Source organism: Anopheles bellator, chromosome X (assembly GCF_943735745.2).
Source record: "Anopheles bellator chromosome X, idAnoBellAS_SP24_06.2, whole genome shotgun sequence".
NCBI lineage: Eukaryota > Metazoa > Arthropoda > Insecta > Diptera > Culicidae > Anopheles > Anopheles bellator.
Window position 1 is genome coordinate 518,972 of NC_071287.1, and position 15,355 is coordinate 534,326.

The window sequence follows — 15,355 nt, forward strand, 5'->3', positions numbered from 1 at the left end:
CTTTTGTTTTCCTACATACTTTGCAATCCTGATAACCTCCAGTCTTTCCTCCAGACACAACAGGTGACAAAACTAAGATAAACTTGTATTGCGATAGCCTATGGCAGCAAAGTGACGCTGGAAGCTCTTTAACTACAGGTGCGATTCGAGAGGCTTCCGTTTTCGACCACGTTTGGCAGCTGCTGAAAAGGGGAGATAATGTAATAATAATTACGATGACGAAGATGATGACGAGGACAACGAATCTGATAAGAATGATTATGAATGATGACTGCGTCACCACAATGAACTTGCATACACAACGAATGAAGCGAAACGATTCAAACTTCTGCTCTTCAAAGCTGCTCGTTAGCTTCATTAGAAGTACGTTCTAATCATTGCCATTAAAAACACTTTGAAATGTCAAGTTGAATCTAACTACATAATGTTCTCACAAGATAATCAGAGACAGCTCAAGGATTGGGGAAAGAGAAATATGAAAATGATGTAAGTTGCGATATTAGTTGTATTTTAGCACAGGTTTTCTTATTTATATGATTAATTCGACGTAACATGACGAAATAAGCAAGCAAAACATGCCTGCTGCAAAACTTCCTGTCTGCTTCCAATGTTAGTAACAGTTCCCCAATACAATGGAAACTCTACCAGCGTTGATTTTTTGAGTGTATTTGTTGTAAATACAACAGCGGAACCAAAATAATAACATGAAATATCTATTGGAATACATGACGTACTTTTGAAGTTATGCCTTTGATTAGTCATATTCCCCTATCAATAATTTGACAAAAAATCTCCATCTACGCAATACAATCAATCTTTTCAGGAGTACATTGTCGATATTTGCACTAAAGCGTGGCTTAATTTTCATATCCCTTCTTCCTGTTCGTCGTTGGCGTTAACAGAACGTACCAACATGTTTGAAAATAATTGTCATTCTAGATGCTTCCACCATGAACACTTTTAGTGCAAATGAAGTCATAGCCGAAAAAATACTCGTGCACAACGACAACGTTGAAAAGAATTGGCTAAATGCTTCCTTCTTCCTACTGTTGTTGCTGGCTCTGTTGGTGCTGGACCTGGAGGTTTTCATTCCATTTGCTCAAATCAGCTAATATGGGAATCCCGAGAGTCGAGTGCATCGTTTCGAAAGAGTAATGGGTTGCTGCGGTTGAAACATCACTTAATAGGATATCCTTTTGGGCACCGTCCGAATGGTCCTCAGAGGCCTCAATCTTTATCGATTTTTCTCCCCCAATTTTTAAATCGGCTTTCTCATCTGTTTGTACGAGACACCCACCACGTCGTCCTTCTTTACTGGTTGACCGTTTGCCGTTGTCTCGGACGCTAGGTAGATGCCCATCAATGCTAGTCACTGGCATGCTAACCGAGGACGGTGTCAATAGTTCTTTGCATGAGAAGTGTGCTGCAGTAGCGGCCGTTTTCGGTTCCACGAAGTCTAAGACGACAGTCGAAGGCGAAGGATCTTCCACGAGTCCTGATTCATCTCCCGTAGGGTTGAATGTAAGCGGTTGTTGTGTAGGTGTTCCATTAATCCGAGGCGAAGATTTGTCACTGCTGATGCTGCCGAAAGCTACATAAAGGTGTAGATGGGAGGCGAAGTGTTTCGAAGAGAGATTTTACGAATTGATAACACAAACCCGATTCGACAATTAGATTTGGAAAAAGGGACGAATCAAAAGTAAATAAATTTATCGATGATTTCGACAAATGGTGATAGGGTGTAGAATACAATAAGTATAGAATGGCCCAGATTGTATAGAATAGAAAGAGACAAAGAGAGAGAAAAAGATAGACAGTACCCAGGAGGTATGAATGCTGTTGGCGTAGGATATGTACAAGATCTGTATAAGAGCCGCAGTTTAATGTCGAAACTCAAGGCGACAAGAAAAGGGTGGGCTTTGTTGTTGTTCGTAAATAAATCCCACTTAAAAAAATAACCCAATCACTTAAAAGCTGTTAAACATGTTAAACTAACTCATTGGGACATGTGTTGCGTTTTTTCGTAACAACGATAAAATGTTATGGGTAATGGGAGAAGATCATCAAAAACATATCTTTAGCGCCAAATGAGCATAACACATTTTCAAAACGACGCTTTCTCTGAATGCACAATACATTGAGAAAACAATGATATGTGGAATTTTGCTTTTCGATTGAATTTTTCGACCATACTAGTAGTTTGTATCAGAGTTTCGTATGCGAAAGGCCTACGCTTATGTATTTTTAGGCGTTAAATAAATTATTGTATTGATTACCATAAGAAATTACGTAATAGGGAAAGTGGGCATTGTTAGATGATTTTATTGATTATGGTCTAGGTGATTATGATCACAATTGTTTGATGATTAATTTTGTAAGACACACTAATGCATTTTAAAGAGATGTGGTACTTTTTCACGAAAACCTCTTTTTTGATCTTATATACGAAGCCAGCGGCCTTACCTGCATTTGAGGCATACTCGGTGGTTAGTGTGGGTGTATTGAAAGGATTCTGTCGTCTGGGAGGCGCCTTAGGGGGTGGCAGTGGTGTCGTGTCCGGCGTTTTTTCCCGGCACTGTCCCTCAATCTCGTCCAGTTGCCGCTGCAACTCAGCTACCATCAGCTTCATATAATCGTAACCGGCGCAGGTGAGCGCCTTCATCCATTGCTCCATGTTAGACTGTGATTCCGTACTTAGATAGTACGTGCGATTATTTGGACCATGGAAGATGACTTGAAAACAGTACTGCTCGCCTTCTTCGGCCAGCTCTGAGAGATATGGTAAAAGTAATCAGAAGTTAAAAGAATTGCAAAAATTGACACCCCGTTTCAACACGGTGATGGATTCCGGATGCTCACTCACCTACAGTGCAACCTTCCAAGATGATCATTCCAAGCGGTTCTTTGTCACCCCGCTTTTCGAAATAAAACAGTAGATTTCCTTTGAGTACAAACCATCGGCGCTGCCAGCTCTTGTTCATCTCGCCTCGCTTGTTTAGCCACCCTTCTAGATCGACTGGTGGGGTTGTGGCAAACATGCACAGATTTTTTTCGTTGATTTTCATATTCGCAGTGGGCGTTGTCCTGCCAGCAATCTCTTACGGTTTAACGGTGCACAAAAAATGTTATAAAACCAAAAGTAAATTTTGTCACTGCTCCGTGCCGCAGATTATTACGTCAGTAAAGATCGATTGGTTGTATGTTTGCTTCTTGTTCTCTTTAAAAGATTTCCTCCCTGTAGTTCTTGTCAATGTCAATGAAACCATTTGATTTTAATTTGCCCATCGTAGGCGAAATTATGCGATGCACGTCTACCGACAATTTCGGACTTGCAGGTTAACTTCACCGTATTTTGCAGCACTTCAATCTGGCATCGAACATTATGATTCATGATCCGTAGGACAGGAAACAAATGGTAACAGTACAAACCAGGCGCCCAGCCATGAAAACAAACCATTTCACTTAAAGAAACAAATGAAGAACGACGTTTCGTCTAGTGGCGCGAAGGCGGGCGGTATTTGTCATAAATGATCTAGGAAAACATGTCATCGCGTTGGAATGTGAAAAAGATATACAGAAGCTGAAATGTTCATGATACTGCTGAATTGGAAGAATTGATAAAAAAAAAAACCACAAACCCAGCATCAAAGAATTATGAATCTTCTAAAATATACATGCATGAAACAGAAGCATTAAAAGCATAATTTTCTCCAAAGTTTCTAACGAAATTGCGATTTTTAACTATAACAAACCCTTCGGGAATGTTCTTGTTTGAAGCAGGAGATAAACAAATGTAGAGCTCATGCATACGAGATGTGCAGAAAGAGAAAAATGGTAACAACAAATAAACCAGAAAATGTATTGACTTGAAATATTTATAATGAATGTAAAAAAAACATTGAAGATGCTAAATTTGATAGGATCAATATTTCTTTTCGTATTTACAACGCATAATATTTTTTTGATTAATAAACATTTCGTACATATTTCACACATTACGCTACAGCTGCAGTGATAAATGTAAGAGAAAAAGATTACTAACAACCAGTAAACTAAATAACAAGAAAAAACGGCCCGCACTCTGTTATCTATTGTAGGATATGTGTAGAATTTTTAGTAGAGGGCAGTAGAAAGTGACAAAGAGGGTTACTGCATCCTGAGCTGTAACTATTTTCGCAATTTAGCATTTCTTGTGCTTAGCTGTCGACACATTCTGTCGATTTGTTGTGCTGCGCTGTAGTGTTCAGATCGGTAACAGTTCGGAGGTGCCGAGTGTTCCGGTGTCAAACACTTTCTATCACTGACAGTATAAGTTTTCCTCTTTCGATGGAATCTGTTCTAGCTTAGCTTCAACTGCATTATTCAAACTATACCATTGTCGCAAAGTCGACAGCTCTAGTTTGATCGTTTTCCAAATCTCATCGGGGGAATGCTACGGTTTGCCAATGTTTGGTAGTTCGATGATGCTAGCGACAGGACAAGTATCATTCGCAAGGCAAGGAACAAACTATCGAGATGGAGATTGAAAATCCTGTCTTGCACGTTATTGTAGTGGGATTTCATCACAAAAAAGGATGCCAGGTACAAATACAAGATTTTCGACGAAGGCTTCTTTATAAGAATACTGAACTGTTTCAATAATCATGATCCAACAACCTTCTTTTGTAGGTAGAATTCTCTTATCCACCACTGGTGGCCGACACGCTTGGCAAAAACGAGTGCCCGTCGGGTTGGAAGTATCTACCAACGCTTGCTTTACCAGACGGCTCACATAATTTTAGTAGTGATTTCGTCTGCTTCAATCTTCCTAGTCTGGTTGACCCGCAAAAGTCTGTGTACGGAATTTCTTGCTATCGCCAGATAGCCATAGAGGACGTGAAAATCCGTACAGCCGATCTCACTCGCAGTACCGTCCAAAAGGCGGTTTGTGCTTTACTTTCTATACCTATCTACGGCTATGTCGAGGTGAAGCTCTCACTGATAGCGCGCGCGTTCTTCGAGCAGGGCGATTTTTCCTGCACCGACATCTTAGTGAAAGCATTCGAACAACTGAACGCCTGTTTGATTTGTCTAGAACCTAGAGACATTGCTCCGTCGCGGCTGCACTTTATAGGAATACCTTTGCGAGAATTGTTGCTAAAGTAAGTCAAACGTAATAAGGCAAACGTGCTTATCTTTCCTGTTAACGACATCAACGTTACAACGTTACAACGTTCTTCATCGCTTATTCGTATTTCCCAGGTGGAGACACAAAATATTAATTTTGTTCAAGCTGCTCTTGTTGCAGAAGCGTGTAGTTTGCTTTGGTTCGCCGGTAAAACCTATGTGTGCATTGATACTAGGCGTCGCATCACTGCACCCCGAGCTTATCAGCAATGGTTTTCAACAGGTGGCTTGTGTGAAGTGAGTTACATATTGAATGAAATCTAGTTGTTCTATGCTTTATATGGGATCTTGTGCTAACAATATAATTCTCCATTGCCAGAATATCTCGAACGATGCAGGCACTTAGTACACTGGTTAACGACGGAGGAATAATGCAGAGCAACGCGTCACAACCGAACTCTTCAAATTTGGTCGCCGGACCTGGTCAGAACTACCATCATGAGGATAAACAAACAGAAAATAATTGTCACGAGGCAAAGGAAGAGGAACTTATATTAGAAAGTATGCAGCAAATGAAAGGCGATAGCGACGATGTTAATAGGCGTAGTGTCGACAGCACCAAGGAGTTCAACCTTGAACGAGGTAGATCGGCCTCCATCAGCTCCTCCTCATCGCAGCCATCATCAGTAACGAAAGGGGACGACGATGGAACGAAAGTTTGGCTTCCGACCAATGCACAAACACTTGCTCGTGAAACAAGTGTCGACACGATAGCGTCGAACTTTTCTAGTCTGTGCGCGATTGATCCAGAGGAATGGGGTGCTCCTTTGCACCTATTTCACGACGGCTACCTCTGCCTACCGTATCTCTCACTACCGTACATGGATCTGCTATCCGACCCATCGGTTAAGGGTTACATCATTGGTGCGTCGAATGTACTCTTTCAACACAAACGCCAGCTGGCGGACGTAATGATCGACATTGAGAACATGGTCATCGATGCGCTCGATCTCGATACCAAGCGTCAGATACAACTAAGCACCGAGGATTTACGATTCGTCGATTTTGTCGTACGAAACGTACAAACTCCTCGGGAAGATGCCGAGGGCAGTGAGAGTTGGATACGGGAGCAGCTATATGGTTACACGGTGGCGTTGCTTAAGTCATCCCTAAATACCGGTGAGTGGAACAACGTTTTAGTATCATAAAACGACACTAGTTAAATTTCAATTTTTCATTTGCTCACTCGTTAATCAAAGAGGGTAGCAAAGAATTTGAACATTTTAATGTTCACTTCATGGCTGCGTTCAAAGCAACATACTGTTACGACGAATGGTATAAACGGATGGGGGGAGGTGTCGTGCCTGCCTTCGACAGCTTGCACACGGGCCATCCATTCGCTGGGACGCTCTCCATTGCCGATATGAAGCTTAAAATCGCACAGTAAGTTAAATCAACAAGTGAGAATAGTGTGTCCTCCATTTACTGTGTTTTTCCATTTTATAATGTTTTTTTTTTCAGAACGATACAAAATACCGAAGGAGGCAGAAAACTGAACCAGGCCGTTATCAGTACCAGCCGAGTCGTTGGTGGTGCACTGACCACGGCAAAGGGTGCCTTCTCTAGTTGGTGGACCTCGGTTACAGCACCGCCGGTAGGTGACCCCCTTCTATCAACGATCTCTCAACAAGCAAATAATGCATCCGTCGCCGCCGTCGAATGCGGTCTTAAAGATGACGAGAACGAACGCGAAGGAGAGTTGGTATGCGAAAACCAAACATGCTACGGGGCCACCTCGACTCCGACTACAGTAGCGAAGGCAGAGTTTGCTTCTCAGCAACAGGTCAGAGATAGGAAAGCTGTGATCGAAATCGGCAAAGAGGCAGAATTACTGAACCAAGAGCCGTGAACCACATAAGTGGTTTCTCTTCAGTGAACAAGCACCGTTGTGTCACGATTCCAGTATTTTAGTAAACGCTACACTCAGCGTGATATCTGTGGGTTTTACGTCAGCAATTTACCATTCGCCTCATTACAATACATTAAACGATCCACGTTTGCTTTGTGTTAAAATTAGAAAATCGACGTTTTTGTGTTCCTAAAAGTCTTTTAAGAAAGAGGTTCATTCATTCCTACAACTTTCTCTGGTTCAATCTAGAATCCTAGTTTCTGCTATTAATTCGAGTCAGACTCGTTAATAGAAAATGTACTCAAAGAACGGATGCAATATTTGCAACGACTATAATCTAATCTCAGCGAACTTTAAATGTTTACGAAGCTAGCACAGGTATGTTACCAATTAATCGATCTAAAAACGAACAACCAAATATGAACACATTTCCATGATATGATTCTATTCTTTGTCTTGGAAAAGAAACGCCCAGGAAGACACGGTTTATATTTAGAAACTTGCTAATTTTGCACCCAATTGTCCTTTAATCGATATTAATTTACGTAATACAGGACGTCGATAACTCCCTTGAAAACCAATTTGGTTACTAAAATCGCATAAGAATTGAGGGGTAAATGTTTCCCTAAAAACCTACCTTTTCAATTAAACGTACACGTTTAACATAGTTCTGGAATGTTTCATTTCCAACCAGCATTTGCAGATGTCATGGGAACTGTTTACTTTATGTTAAACTGTGTCTTAGCGATATATCATAGTTGAACTGATTTAACTCTTTATACCTCTATAGAGAGTTGTTGTTGTAAATTGATTCATTCCTTAGCAAGTGATCGCTATCTACTATTAGTTCTCGTTCCACATCTGTTAGTTTAACCTGCTGGTCTCTTCACCGACTGCTAGTTCGTTGCTAGCATTGAATATTTCCAATTCCGTTTGATTTGGCGACAAACGCCACTCACCATATTTTTTAAATTTTAGAATAATGGAAAGCCCGTATTTATGCTTAACATATTTAGGGTTTCGAAATGTTTTGCATGAAGTCATCCACTTCTTTCATACAAAATGAAACATTGCATCAACATCAATCTAAAAACACAGATACAAACAATTGATAAATTCCTTTGATTTATTCATGATTGAAAATAAAATGGTCGTCTATTTGTACAAGTAACTTCGAGTACACCACGTAAGATTCCTTTTCTCATTTGGTTATAAAAAACGGATTTATATTTTTCGATGTTTGAACATTTATTTGAATGGGTCATTCAAAACATTTTTTATGAAAAACAATTTTGGTCAAATGTTCACTACAATTGGCTTGACAGTAGCCACACCTATTTTTGAGTACATTTTCGATTGCATCTGGTCTTATCTCGGAAATAGCAATTTGAATGTGGGTCTTGAGGTCGTGAATGGTTGCTGGCTTGTTCGCGTAACATTTGTCTTTCACCGATCCCAAAAGATAACAGTCCAACGGTGTAAAATCGTCGCTTGTTGACGATTTCACAGCACTATTTCTGCTGATTATTCGATTTCCGAAGATTGGACGCAGCATATTGATTGTGGCTGTCTGTGTGTGGCAGATTGGCATTGGCTTCTCTTGCACGACGTGTGGGTTTTCCCAATCCCAAAGACGATAATTCTGCTTCCTAACATACTTAACAGGGAGTCTCTTTTGCAGGCCTAGATCGCTCGAAGGTTGTAGCTGCAAGATAATGATGATGATGACGAAATGGATTCAAAACAAACCAAAATATGGTTGTCACTCAGTAATAGGAAAGCACTGCTTAGATTTTCGTTCATTTTTCAAACTGCCCGACCAATCAAAATGACTGCTGTGGTATATCTAGTGCTAATATGTGTTCAGTAAATAGTATCATTAAACAAGTGGGTTCCAGAATTTCTTTGCAAGGCTTTCTGCAAGGCTTCTCAAAAGGAAATTTCACGTGTTGTCGGTTGTAGTTGCATAGTTTGACTCCAAATAAAGCTGTTGATTCTGGTGATCCTGTGAGTCTTGGGCGCTGTTTGACTCATGCAACTCCACGTCCAGCATCTCTTTAAAACTGCTATTCGGAATGAACAATGACGTATAGGTAAAATGTTTTACTACAACAGTTTTTAAATCAAACTTACCCATTCATTGTTTCGCCATTGATAAAGTTAATAATATTTATTGCTGACCCATCGATGGTAGTTCCGCTGGGCGAATGGGATTGTGGATCGAGAAAGTTCATATAGTCGTCCTCCTTTATTTCTCCCAGCTTCTGCTGCATGTTCTGAACCGACAACTGATTTTCCTGCAATAGTCGATCGTATTCCTGGAAGATTTCACGAAACTCGCGCACCTCATGGCGATTTTTGAAAGCATTTATCTTGTTGTAGTTATGCAGCTCGCATAAACTCGATCGTCCGATCCAATTATACATCCGCTCAAGCATCAACACGTTCGGTAAGGTGCCAAGTTCTTCACCGTGGGCCGTTAGAACCGAACGCAGCGAATCCACCAACAACCGCAAATGCTGGTCCAAACCATCCACTATCATAATCAAAGCGGACTCATTTATTTCTGAAAAACCGGCCATACACAGCAGTCCGCAAGCGGCTTTTTTCAACGCCTGCATCACCACCGGGTACGAGAGTTTAACGTGGTTTTTAGATTCTCCACGAGTGAAGCCAGTGCTAGTCGCTGGCACAAACCAAAACGGTCGAGTAACTAGCTCGTTTCGCGTCAGATCAGCCACATTATTAGCGGGAAAATGAACGGTTGGCATCAGCTGGCATGGGTTTAATATGTAACTGCACCCCGACTTCGTTGAGTACGTATCGATAAGCGTTTGTATCATCTCGGTTTGCTTCATCACTTCAACCGTCTGCGTTACGAGGGAGTTCTTAAGCGGCACTCTATATTAAACATTAAAATATTATTACTTGGAGAAAATCCTACCATTAAGATTAAATAATCAAACGACATACCTTTTTGCTTTCGTAATTGTGTATGGCAGCTTGATTTGCTGAAACTTGACCATCTTACTGATCGGTAGGATGATATCATTATTCTGCACTTCCTTCCTTTCGGAATCCCCATCAGAAAACCTTCCCCAGTATACTCTTTTCATACTTCCACAATCTTTCTTCTTGTGGGTAGAGGATGGTTGGTTGGTGGGTGTGTTATAGAGATTTCGAGCTACAATATTGTTGTTGGTGTACTATTATAGATACTTTGAGGGTCGGTCTTCATTCGTCTCTCGAGCTGCAATAGCCTAACACTCTTCTCTATGTGGATAGAGTTCGCACAGTGTTGTGCTAGTATAACTTATCATTCCACCGGCATTCTCTTGACTGACGCTTGCAGCTTCTTACAATTCAGAGAAAACGCACAGTATGAAACAATAACTCCACTTTTAGCCAAACAAAACGTTATAGTTTTAAGGCAACGGTACGGCTAATTGAGATTGCTCCGGATAAGGTCCGGAAAATATCTAACACATGGGCTGAAAAGCCACGAAACGAACCCATAAATACCACAAGTCTTATTGCATTCATCGCTTTTTCAGTTAGTACTAACCCTCAAAGGAAAACTGTTCAAATTTTATGATGCTTTACTCATAAGCTTGCGAGTTTCTGTGCTCAGAGTGACACTACTTTTGTCTACTTTCAAAACAATGGATCTTGATAGGAAATGATACCGTTCCCGCGAACTCCGAAGACCGTCGTACAGACACCGATGACGCTAAACTCAGTGAACGTTTAAATGAGGTGGTACCACCAGAAAACAAAAAAAAACTTTGACTCAGGACATTTTTGCCCATGTGCTAAATCTGTCAACATGTAGAAGCGCTACGGGGGAACCACATGAGGCGTGAAAACTTGCGTAAAATTAATTTGGAATGTCAAATCGTTTACGTATCGTGTTTTTGGTCCGAGAAAATAGAAATAGAAGAGAAATAAATTGATTTATGAATACTTTTTTCTGTTTTTTCCGATTTTGTTGCTATACCAGCAAATAAGAACTTAAATTGTCCTCTGTTCGTAAGCAAAGCGTATGCAAAAATTATTTACGCTCGGGTTTACACCTCGGCCGACCCGTAAACGTTCTGACAGAGGCGCAGCAGTTTGGCATTAATCAGTAATGTCAAATCATTACGTTACGCCTCATGTAGTCCCCCAGTTACGCCTAATGTAGCTCCCCAGCTATCGTTGCATTTACTTATTTAGTTCGGGCTGGACGTCTTGTGTTACAATCATGGACCGTGAGGCGGAATATGTCACTGTCACGCATTACATTAATCCGCATTGTTTCTGGTACAAACCGAATGTGGCTTACACGCCGGAACAGCAGCAGTGCTTGTTCTCTTCAAAACTCAACGATAAGTGTGTTGCATTATACGGTGCTCGGTTCTTCGGAGAGCAGAAGGTAGCCGGACGCTGCGTCGCGGATGTTCCGGAAAACGTCGTGGCAGTATACAATACCATGGACGAACGCTGGAACCGGTGTGTAGTGGACGAAGTTATTAACTGTCTAGGCGGGAAACGGATGTATCGGCTTTGGGCGTTGGACGAAGGAATACCCATCCAATCTAGCGCTGAGTTTATCCGACCACTACCGGCGGAATTCAAGGATGAGCCGGCGCACGCGAAGCGAGGATCACTGATGAATATTTTCCCCTTTGAGGTAACATAATAAACAGTGGAAAAAGTAGCCTGTCACGAAAATGTAATGATCTCGCACAAATCTTGTTCCAGACCAGCAATAGATTGATGCGCAACGCCCCTGGCGGCATAACAAACAAATGGTACGCGGGAGCAGTGTCCGTGATGGAAACGTTCCTGGAAATGGCGTCACTCGTGTCGATGGTAGAAAAGGTAGAATTCCCATTAGATGGCGAAATTATACACTTTGGTGATATGACGGTCGAGTTGGACACTAACGAAGTGTGCGATGTCGCGCAGTTTCTCTACGAAAAATGCCCAAACCAAGTCACTCAATGCCTTCCGTCGATGTTTTTCAAAGGTAAGTAAAATGTATCCACCTTTTCGGTCTTTTCCTTTCACTGTTATTTATTGTTTGTGTATATTTATATCAAGTTCTACTTTGCGCGCTTCACCCAAAAGATGCACTTCGGTTGGTCCTAATAGGTATTCGCTCTTATTGTTTACCCAAACATTTTAATTATGTTATTATTGTCACTCTTTGTTTATCCAAGCTGCTACATTGTTTCTTGGGTCTGCCTTCTCCACAGATACATTGTGTCACTTAAGCTGAGGCTGCATCTACCACAGTAAAGGGAACTTGTTTACGAAGAGATCATGTTTTTTAATCTTAGAAGAACGTAGCGAGCCGTATTTATGAGACCCACATTCTAAATTCTTGTTACTTTCTAGATATTTTACAGCTCAAAACATTGCGCGTGAGTCGCTACCATACTAACGGAGGGATCGATAGTGCGCTCAAACAAACAGCCTGGATGAAGACTTATTCCAAACACAAGGCTGTGCTGCAGGTGGATGTTCTAAGGGGCAGTTTTGGAAATGGCATGAAGACATCTCCTATTACATCCGACATCGCCGGTAACCTCAAGACATCTCCTATTCTATATGATGTGCGAAAACCTGACAATGAGATTAAACAGGGTCAAACTACAATGCCGAAACCAACACAAACGAACATTGCTCCCGCTGGTGACGCCAAGATATGTTCAACTATGAAACGCATGGAAATCTCTCAAATGGATACCAAGATATCTCCGGCTACAGCGCAGCAGGGAACACAAAACAAAAAACCCCCAATTCGTCGGGTGAATATTTTCCCAGCTGGTTTTCCAATTGCAAAGGCGTTGGATAGTATACGGAAGGAATCTATGAAAGCAAGCAAACAATAAACGCTGTTAACGGTAGTTTGACGCTCGCAGTTCCTGGTAGGCCTGCGAAACACGTAACAAAAAAATTGCTTTCTAAATCATCGAAAGGTTCGAAAGAAAGGAGCGGTCGTCCAGGCGTCTCGCTGGCCTTGTATGTCCTTTTTAAACATCGCCCGGCGCTCCCGCGGCGATGTTTCTGTCGCTATCAAACGTCACAAACAAACGCGTAATCTGTCCCTCGTTTTTGCTGGAGGGAGCTTTTTTTTCGTTTGTATTACAGAAACTTTGAGCTGTAATCGCCTAACATTTGGCTCTTTACTGGGGGGAGCTGATTGACCATTTACCGCGATGTCTTTTTTTCGTACATATTAGTCATTTTTGACAACTCTTTTGACGCAACCCTACATTAAAAAACTGCTGCCACCCTGACTTTATGAAGGCGGGAGCGGTGCTCTAGAAGGCTTTAGTATTAGTGAGCTTGTTGTTCGTGGTGTATGTGTGCGTTGGTATAACATGTGCATAAAAATAAGTATTGTCACTCAAGCTGCGAAGACGAGCCATATCACCAACTCAATGCCCAAATCAATGCTCAGAGCCGTTACTGTTGAAATCATGTTAATCCGTCAAAACTGCGGCCAATTGTCACTTGAAAACATAATCCGCAATCGTTCTGGTTTTTTTAAGATCCCTAGCTCGATTGTTTGATTTATGTGTAATTTCTTTCCTTGGAATTCTTTGAAATAGAAAAGCAGTCAACGTAATGGTAGTAACGGCACCAGCTACTTTCATGGATCACCGTCACTACCAACAGACGGTACACTGCCTCGCGTGCTGAGTCACACGCGCACACACACAAATACGGTTTTTGTCCATCGTGGTCACTGTCATTCTGTGTTCGCCATACCGACACGAAAAAATCGTTCCTCTGGTGCCAAAATCGGTCGCGTACAGTGTATGCAGTGATTTTTCGTTGAAAAGTGGTTCGCGCGGTGTTAAAAGTGGAGTGGCCTTGTGTGGCTACCTTAGGCGTTGAGTATTTTTCATTTGTTTTTAACATGAATGTCGATCAGTTGTGATTGTGATCAGAAATAGACAAAAGGGTAAACGGTAATTATTCTTTATTACGTTACTATTCCCAAAGCAAGTACTGTAGAAAAGGAACATTTTTTGCGTTTGAGGTAATTCTAGGGCTTTTTTCTAGAAGAGAAAAAGATGGAAAACGAACATTTTCTTGTTTGGGTTTTGTTTAGATCAGCCTATCTTCTTTTATACACGTCCCCTTGTTCATTCGTTTTCTATTACAAACCACAGATTGAATTTCTTTGATGTATGGCGGATGGAAGAATTTTTCGTTTTTAATCTTCACTACACTATCGTGAAAACTGTCGTATCTTATAGAAATAGAAAATATACCAAGAGATAGAGCATGAGGGAATGCTATTAGGTGTAGGTGGAGAGAAAGAGTAAGAAAAGTGGAGGGCACCATGTGCGCAAAGATGTTGCGTCAGGTAGCAATGTGCAACAGCATTTGTGAACTGTGACCACTAACACATGCTAATGCATATGTTTTATTTGAAACTTTTCTGCCACCAGCTGGTTTCCGTAAGCACCAGCATCTTTCAGTAAAAAAGTCTTTTGCATGAAGGTTGTTATTAAAAAGCAAAACACAGTTCTTGTAAATGTCAGATAATATACAGCTTTGGACTCGAAAATCTGTTGTGCAGTTTACTTCCTCCGGGAGTGTCATATTATTAATTAAATGTATTTAATAGCAAAATTACATTATCATACCAGCTAGTGGTGACGAATGTATTAACACAGCACTTTTTGACAGACACCATGTTTAATTATGTTATTATTATAACAGGAATATCGTTCGAACAAAAGGATACAGAATGATAGCAAATATTTGCAATGGAAAAGCTATCGTAATGAATGATATTTTAATCTTAGTTTTGCTTTGTTCCTTGTTGTGAGAATGCTTTCAATCGAGTATCGGGCTTCCAACAGATGTTTTTGCGATGCATGTTGCGTCTTTCATCAGTGACAGAAGACATAATCCACACCTTCGATTGCGAAACACTGGGTTCTGTGAGCGTAGAAGCGGAGCGTCTGTGAGATGTAGAATGCTTTATGTGCGTTAAAGAAAGTTGACCCAAAGGCAAGGCAAAGAGGGTTTGTTTACTATTTAAGAAAACAGTTTGAAATGGTGGCACTACTCCATTTTTACATTCTGTGTGTTGTATACGTGGTTAATTGCATAAAGTTGCGGTAGGGTTCATACCTTTCACGGCTGTTATCGCGCCCTGCCTAGATGCGGTTACATGTGCATGGTGAAATCTTAAGTATTTTTTGCATCTAGTTTAAAGGCTTGTTAAGGGAAGTGCCTACTAATGGGTAGAGATAGTTCGTGTCAAACAAGCGTATTATTTCATGTTTGTGCTTTTCGCGACAGAATATTTATTAGGTGTAGCAATTAATT

The 15,355-nt window shown here is 41.1% G+C and overlaps 5 protein-coding genes across 11 annotated transcripts in view; 3 read left to right on the plus strand and 2 right to left on the minus strand.

The window, feature by feature from the left end:
- Positions 1–487: 487 nt before the first annotated feature.
- On the minus strand, positions 488–3,498 carry LOC131213654 (GRB2-associated-binding protein 1). The gene is made up of 3 exons (XM_058207740.1): positions 2,864–3,498; positions 2,464–2,769; positions 488–1,591 (listed from the first exon to the last, which is right to left on the minus strand). Exons 1-3 carry the CDS (start codon positions 3,063–3,065, stop codon positions 1,044–1,046), a joined length of 1,056 nt encoding a protein of 351 aa, XP_058063723.1. The 5' UTR covers positions 3,066–3,498; the 3' UTR covers positions 488–1,043.
- Positions 3,499–4,004: 506 nt separating this feature from the next.
- Positions 4,005–8,466, plus strand: LOC131213943 (late secretory pathway protein AVL9 homolog). Its single transcript, XM_058208182.1, has 7 exons — positions 4,005–4,020; positions 4,098–4,581; positions 4,669–5,141; positions 5,242–5,403; positions 5,486–6,285; positions 6,366–6,549; positions 6,628–8,466. Exons 2-7 carry the CDS (start codon positions 4,516–4,518, stop codon positions 7,013–7,015), a joined length of 2,073 nt encoding a protein of 690 aa, XP_058064165.1. The 5' UTR covers positions 4,005–4,020; positions 4,098–4,515; the 3' UTR covers positions 7,016–8,466.
- Positions 8,172–10,735, minus strand: LOC131213944 (uncharacterized). Of its 2 annotated transcripts, none has more exons than XM_058208184.1 (3): positions 9,989–10,735; positions 9,149–9,916; positions 8,172–9,081 (listed from the first exon to the last, which is right to left on the minus strand). In XM_058208184.1, the coding sequence occupies exons 1-3, from the start codon at positions 10,129–10,131 to the stop codon at positions 8,958–8,960; spliced, it is 1,035 nt and encodes a 344-aa protein (XP_058064167.1). In that variant the 5' UTR covers positions 10,132–10,735; the 3' UTR covers positions 8,172–8,957. The 2 variants fall into 2 exon arrangements, with proteins under 2 accessions (XP_058064167.1, XP_058064168.1); XM_058208185.1 differs by having other exon boundaries at positions 8,172–9,078; positions 9,989–10,734.
- A 506-nt stretch (positions 10,736–11,241) lies between these two features.
- LOC131213684 (uncharacterized) lies at positions 11,242–12,942 on the plus strand. Its single transcript, XM_058207786.1, has 3 exons — positions 11,242–11,687; positions 11,759–12,026; positions 12,398–12,942. Exons 1-3 carry the CDS (start codon positions 11,259–11,261, stop codon positions 12,892–12,894), a joined length of 1,194 nt encoding a protein of 397 aa, XP_058063769.1. The 5' UTR covers positions 11,242–11,258; the 3' UTR covers positions 12,895–12,942.
- An 848-nt stretch (positions 12,943–13,790) lies between these two features.
- The window catches only part of LOC131213280 (protein Mo25), a 4,653-nt gene continuing 3,088 nt past the window's right edge, over positions 13,791–15,355 (plus strand). For 4 of the 6 annotated variants that reach the window (XM_058207291.1, XM_058207294.1, XM_058207295.1 and 1 more), the window contains exon 1: positions 13,791–13,980. The gene's annotated coding sequence lies outside the window, so the exon portion shown is untranslated. Of the gene's footprint in view, positions 13,981–14,571; positions 14,635–15,355 lie in introns of those variants that run through there. The other 2 variants (XM_058207292.1, XM_058207293.1) reach the window with 2 other exon arrangements.

What these genes read in the sequence shown, in the direction of transcription:
- LOC131213944 (XM_058208184.1), bottom strand. Translation starts at nt 10,131, where the DNA reads ATGAAAAGAGTATACTGGGGAAGGTTTTCTGATGGGGATTCCGAAAGG. An exon ending in ACAATTACGAAAGCAAAAAG is followed by an intron (nt 9,917 to 9,988) that starts GTATGTCGTTTG and finishes TGTTTAATATAG; the next exon opens with AGTGCCGCTTAAGAACTCCC. An exon ending in AATGGCGAAACAATGAATGG is followed by an intron (nt 9,082 to 9,148) that starts GTAAGTTTGATT and finishes CATTCCGAATAG; the next exon opens with CAGTTTTAAAGAGATGCTGG.
- LOC131213654 (XM_058207740.1), bottom strand. Translation starts at nt 3,065, where the DNA reads ATGAAAATCAACGAAAAAAATCTGTGCATGTTTGCCACAACCCCACCA. An exon ending in CTTGGAAGGTTGCACTGTAG is followed by an intron (nt 2,770 to 2,863) that starts GTGAGTGAGCAT and finishes CATATCTCTCAG; the next exon opens with AGCTGGCCGAAGAAGGCGAG. An exon ending in CGAGTATGCCTCAAATGCAG is followed by an intron (nt 1,592 to 2,463) that starts GTAAGGCCGCTG and finishes ACCTTTATGTAG; the next exon opens with CTTTCGGCAGCATCAGCAGT.
- LOC131213943 (XM_058208182.1), top strand. Translation starts at nt 4,516, where the DNA reads ATGGAGATTGAAAATCCTGTCTTGCACGTTATTGTAGTGGGATTTCAT. An exon ending in CAACAGGTGGCTTGTGTGAA is followed by an intron (nt 5,404 to 5,485) that starts GTGAGTTACATA and finishes CTCCATTGCCAG; the next exon opens with AATATCTCGAACGATGCAGG. An exon ending in ATGAAGCTTAAAATCGCACA is followed by an intron (nt 6,550 to 6,627) that starts GTAAGTTAAATC and finishes TTTTTTTTTCAG; the next exon opens with AACGATACAAAATACCGAAG.
- LOC131213684 (XM_058207786.1), top strand. Translation starts at nt 11,259, where the DNA reads ATGGACCGTGAGGCGGAATATGTCACTGTCACGCATTACATTAATCCG. An exon ending in TGAATATTTTCCCCTTTGAG is followed by an intron (nt 11,688 to 11,758) that starts GTAACATAATAA and finishes ATCTTGTTCCAG; the next exon opens with ACCAGCAATAGATTGATGCG. An exon ending in TCCGTCGATGTTTTTCAAAG is followed by an intron (nt 12,027 to 12,397) that starts GTAAGTAAAATG and finishes GTTACTTTCTAG; the next exon opens with ATATTTTACAGCTCAAAACA.